The sequence below is a fragment of the Octopus bimaculoides genome, chromosome 8, assembly GCF_001194135.2.
Source record: "Octopus bimaculoides isolate UCB-OBI-ISO-001 chromosome 8, ASM119413v2, whole genome shotgun sequence".
NCBI classification, from domain to species: domain Eukaryota; kingdom Metazoa; phylum Mollusca; class Cephalopoda; order Octopoda; family Octopodidae; genus Octopus; species Octopus bimaculoides.
This window is the reverse complement of record NC_068988.1, coordinates 35,616,804-35,621,830: the sequence shown is the minus strand read 5'-3', so window position 1 is coordinate 35,621,830 and position 5,027 is coordinate 35,616,804. Positions and strand designations below refer to the sequence as shown.

General features: G+C 35.2%; 1 protein-coding gene across 1 annotated transcript; it reads right to left on the bottom strand.

The window, feature by feature from the left end:
• Positions 1-2,901: 2,901 nt before the first annotated feature.
• Positions 2,902-3,327, bottom strand: LOC106867417 (RING finger protein 214). Its single transcript, XM_014912286.1, has one exon. It carries the CDS (start codon positions 3,325-3,327, stop codon positions 2,902-2,904), a length of 426 nt encoding a protein of 141 aa, XP_014767772.1.
• Between the last annotated feature and the right edge of the window lie 1,700 nt (positions 3,328-5,027).

Here is a 5,027-nt window from a genome sequence, read left to right as displayed (position 1 = left end):
GTCTAACGTTTTCTTGCCATCGATTTATCATAGTCGCAATTTTTGTTTTATTTTCTGTTGTTAATTCTCAGTTTTCTTAGTATATATCCGTTATAGCAGCTTTTATTTCATATTTGTTGGCTTTCTTGAAAACAGACAATAGTTTTTGTTGTGTTCATAATCCTGGTTCTTGTTAAGATTTTAGGTATTTCAAGATATTTATTGTTGTTTATCCATTTTTTTCCATATGTATCTACTACTACTACTACTACTACTACTACTACTACTACTACTACTACTACTACTAATAATAATAATAATAATAATAATAATAATAATAATAATAACGGTGAAACCGTTTGGCATTTTAGCAGCCAATGTACGCCACTAACCCTGAATGAATATAAGAGACGCCACGACAATATAACCAGGCTTCTCTATTGGACACTTTGCAAGAAGTATGGACTTGACAGAGCAAAACATTCGTATGATCACAAACATGAAGGCATCGTCGAAAATAGAAATGCAAAGATCGTATGAGATTTTATCATTCAGTGCGACCATGAGAATAGGAAGCCGGACATAGTCTTAATTGAGAAAGGACACAAACTATGCTGAATCACAGGCATAGAATGCCCATCTGACAACAAGGTATGCGATAAGGAAGAAAGAAAATTCGAGAGATATGACAGGTTAGCTTGGGAAGTTAAGCAGTTGTGATCGATGAAAAAGGTACCAGTAAAACCAATAATTGTTGGAGCCCTGGGAACAGTGAGCAAAAATATCGAGAAGAACGTGGAACAAATAGGGGCTGCAAAAAGGGTTGAGCACATGCAGAAAACTGCACTGCTTGGAACCACTCGAATATTCTGGAAGGTGTTCGAAAAATAAGAAGTGTTACCTTAGTTTACTGGTGGTGAACAGCTGACACCGCAGTACATGTCCAGCGTTAGAAGCTGTGCAAATGCAATAATAATAATAATAATAATAATAATAATAATAATAATGTATATGAAAAGAAATAATGGTGGCAGATTACTAATTAGGATAGACTATTGTATAAGGAGTGAAAGGAGAACGCTTGCCGAGTATTAATGCGGAGTGGTGAAGACCTGCTGCAATGTACCGCGAAAGATACGGGTGTAAATGCAAATGAAATGACGGGAAAAGAAGAGTTTAACCAAAGAGAAGAGAAAAGAAGACCTTGAAAGAAGAGTGCCTGGACAGTTTGAAAGGTATACAGAAGGACGTTAAGGGTAATGCAGCATCATGGTTATGACTTGAGCGAGGTGATTTGAAGCGTACCACCGAAAGTCTCATCATTGCTGCACATCGCTACCAATTCAGTGAAGTATAACGTCTATAAAACTTCTGACACCCAGAAAGGCAGACTGTGTGGAAAGCGTGTGGGAAATGTGACCCACTTGGTAAGTGGATGTGACAGCCTTGTCCGAAAAGAATACAAGCGACGCCATAATAAAATGTGTGTGTATCTTCATTGGTTCTCTTTACAGAAATTATGGAAAGTGAGCTTAAAATGTATCCCAGTAGTTATAGGTGCATTGGAAACTATTCCTAAAGATCTGAACAGATTGATGGTGGAAATAGGTTTAAAACCCAGATGAATACAGCTGCGGGAAACAGAACACTGTTTGGGACAGCTAGGATACTTAGTGGGGTTCTTGGCATCTAAGACTACATGTAGTCCGGTGTTAGGATTCTTTTGTTTTTCAACAGTCTAATCCGTTGCGTGTATAATAATAGCCCCACACCCACATTGTAAACAGTTCTTTTCATGTCCAGTCCATGATTACCTTGTAGCTAATAATGATAATAATAATAATAATAATAATAATAATAATAATAATAATAATAATAATAATAATAATAATAATAATAATAGTCATGAGAAGGTGACAGGTAGTGAAATGCGGAGACATCCAATTACCAGATGGTCAGACATTAAAATCATTGAAAGGAGGAGAAAGTTATAAATATCTAGTTGGTAGCAAGCCAAAACTTTTCGATAACTACATTCAGCTAACCTTTAGCTGAAAGCTTAACTATCATTGAAAAATAACAATGATAAAGAGAAAATGTTTGAGAAATAACAAGTACAGGCAGTGGCGCTCTCGTCTTTCAGCTGAGAGAAAAAAGCCCAAAAACAAAACGCTCAGATGGAATTATAAAGCAAAACTTAAGACTACCAAGAATTAGTCTTATATTAAGTTGCTAATGTAACAGTTTCAGCTCGAGTAATAATTGTCGAAGACACTGAAACAGAGATAGCAAAAGGGAGCAAGCGAGTTATGGTGTTAAAATATCGTACTCAACAGGAACAATACCGTTTTAAAGTATAAGCAAGATAAAGCCTCTAGATTAATGTGAAGTAAAGCCTGCCCACAAGCAGCGTACAGCTTACAAAACAAACTCAACAAACAGTTCTATATATGGCGTAATGGTTAAGAGAACGGGCTAGTAGCCCCAAGATTCCGAGTTCGATTCCAGGCAGTGAATTGAATAATAATAATAATAATAATAATAATAATAATAATAATAATAATAATAAATATAACATACAGAAAATTGCACTACTGGGTACTACACACATTCTACGCAAAGCACTTTCAATACAGTAAACATAAGAGCACCACAGCAAACCACAGCACATACCCAAGGCGCACAGAGCTGCGCTCGGTAGTGAAGTGAAAGCACGTTATAAAAATAAAACTACTGAACAATAATAATAATAATAATAATAACAACATCGAAAAATACTTTAGGAATGAGAACCCGGGTTTGAAATTTCCCCCCAAGACACCTGATGAAGGCTGGAGTGTATATCAACCGAAACGTTGTGTCAACAACAAACAAGATGAGGACAAATATCCGTGAATTGTAAATAATGTAAATAATGTAAACTCAAAAAAGTTTAGGAAATTCTTCAGGAAACAATACAAACTGTCCACAAGTCGGACAAGATCTTTCATACCGATGCACCCAAGCCATGATGCACTCATCATGGAAATTATGGCCACAGTACAGCTGCTTCTGAGCTTTCAACTTCACTTCTTCAACACATAAGGCACATAGGCAATCAGTGTTAACCACATTTGCAAATATCTTATTTTTCTCTTGAAGTATTGACTTTGCTTTTAGAACAATTTCTCTGATAGTCAAACCACCAAGCCCATTTTTATGACAACTTTCTTCTCTAATGAGGTCATCTACTTTTGATCTATCAGTATTTGGCAGTCTTTCTTGCATGACTTCAACCAGCCTTTCATAATTTCTCTTTCTGATATTTGCATCAATTTTAGCATTCGCATTTCGTGTGGTCAGCTCCATTGCAAACTGATGTCTTTTTTTTTTCTTTTAAAAGCCTGCTGGAATGTTTTTCCATGAAATTCATTGGGGCTGACAGCAAGGCAGTCTTTGGAGTTTGGGCTTTGATGTCTCAGGTTAGCTTTTGTAATAACTGAAAAGGATATCACAGGGCTATTCCAGGTACTTTTTTCCACTGCTTTTTTCATAATTTCATTTAAAGAATTCAGATTATTATTATTATTATTATTATTATTATTATTATTATTATTATTATTATTATTATTGCTATTATTAGTAATAATAATAATAATAATAATAATAATAATAATAATAATAATAATAATAATAACAATGAACTTTTAGATGGAATACTAGAACAATATCTAATAAAACTATATCAACCTTTCCACGAAAGAGCCCCACTTCCTGAAATTATTAATACTAATAAGAACAGACAAGTAATCAAAGAAGTTGATCAATCACTTGGGAAGCTGATACAACTTGAGAATAGTAGAGAAAATGCTCTCGAAGTGATTGATGAAATCATTTACTCAGCTGCTTATGTTGCAACTCAGAGATGCGGTATTAAAATTAAGGATACACAAAAAAGAGGAATGTATAGAAACATCATGCATGGATGGAAAGAATAAACCGGCAAATAATCCAACTAAGAGTAGATAAATCTTTTCTACTTGAAGCGAGCAAAGGGAAAACTATTACATCCAACAAACTAATAAGAATAATTGCTAAACATGACCTTTACAAGAAAACAAAGGATACACAGATTGAAATCCTCAAACAAAAGCTATACTTAAAAGCCAAACGACTGCCAAGATACAAAAAACGCTCAGCATTCCATAGACAAAACATATTCTTCAAGGAGAACGCAAAAGAATTCTACAGGGAACTGGGGGAAATACCATTATAGTGAAAGCTTCCCCTCTCCAGTAGCAAACTTAAAATATTGTGAAAGACATTTGGACTAATCCAAAGGCGTTTAATCAGAATGCACGTTCGTTCAGAGACATTGAAGAGGTCAATACCCACCTAAAATATCAAGAATGGCAGGATATAACAACGGAAGAAGTGAAAGCAGCGCTCGCCAAGTGAATAAAATGGAAATCTTCAGGTATTGGTAAGATTCCAAATTTCTGGCTAAACTCTTTAATTAACACTCACCACAATTTAGCCGTATCACTCAATGAAGTCATGTCCAACCTTGCTAAATCCCCAAAGTGGCTTACCTAAGGGATTACACATCTCTTACCACAAACAAAAGAAACTACTAACCCCACAAAATACTCACCCATAACATGTCTTACCACCGTATATAAACTGTTAACATCTATAATAGCGAATAGAGCATATGAATTCTTGGGCAACAGCAAGTTATTCCCAATTGTACAAAACGGATGTAAAAGGAGCTCATATGGATGTATGGACCAATCACTGATTGATAAAATGGTCATTGAAAATTGCAAATCCAAACGCAGAAACTTTAACACCGCTTCAATAAATTACAAGAAGGCTTCTGACAGCGTCTCCCATGTATTGAACATCAAAGCCCTGGAAATTTATAAGGTAGCTTCAACAATTGTGAACATTTTAAAAGTAGTCATGAAATCGTGGAGAACCACCCTCATTTTCAACCATACACAAGGATATATATACCACCTCACCAGACATCAATATCACCTGTGGTATCTTTCAAGTTGACTCAT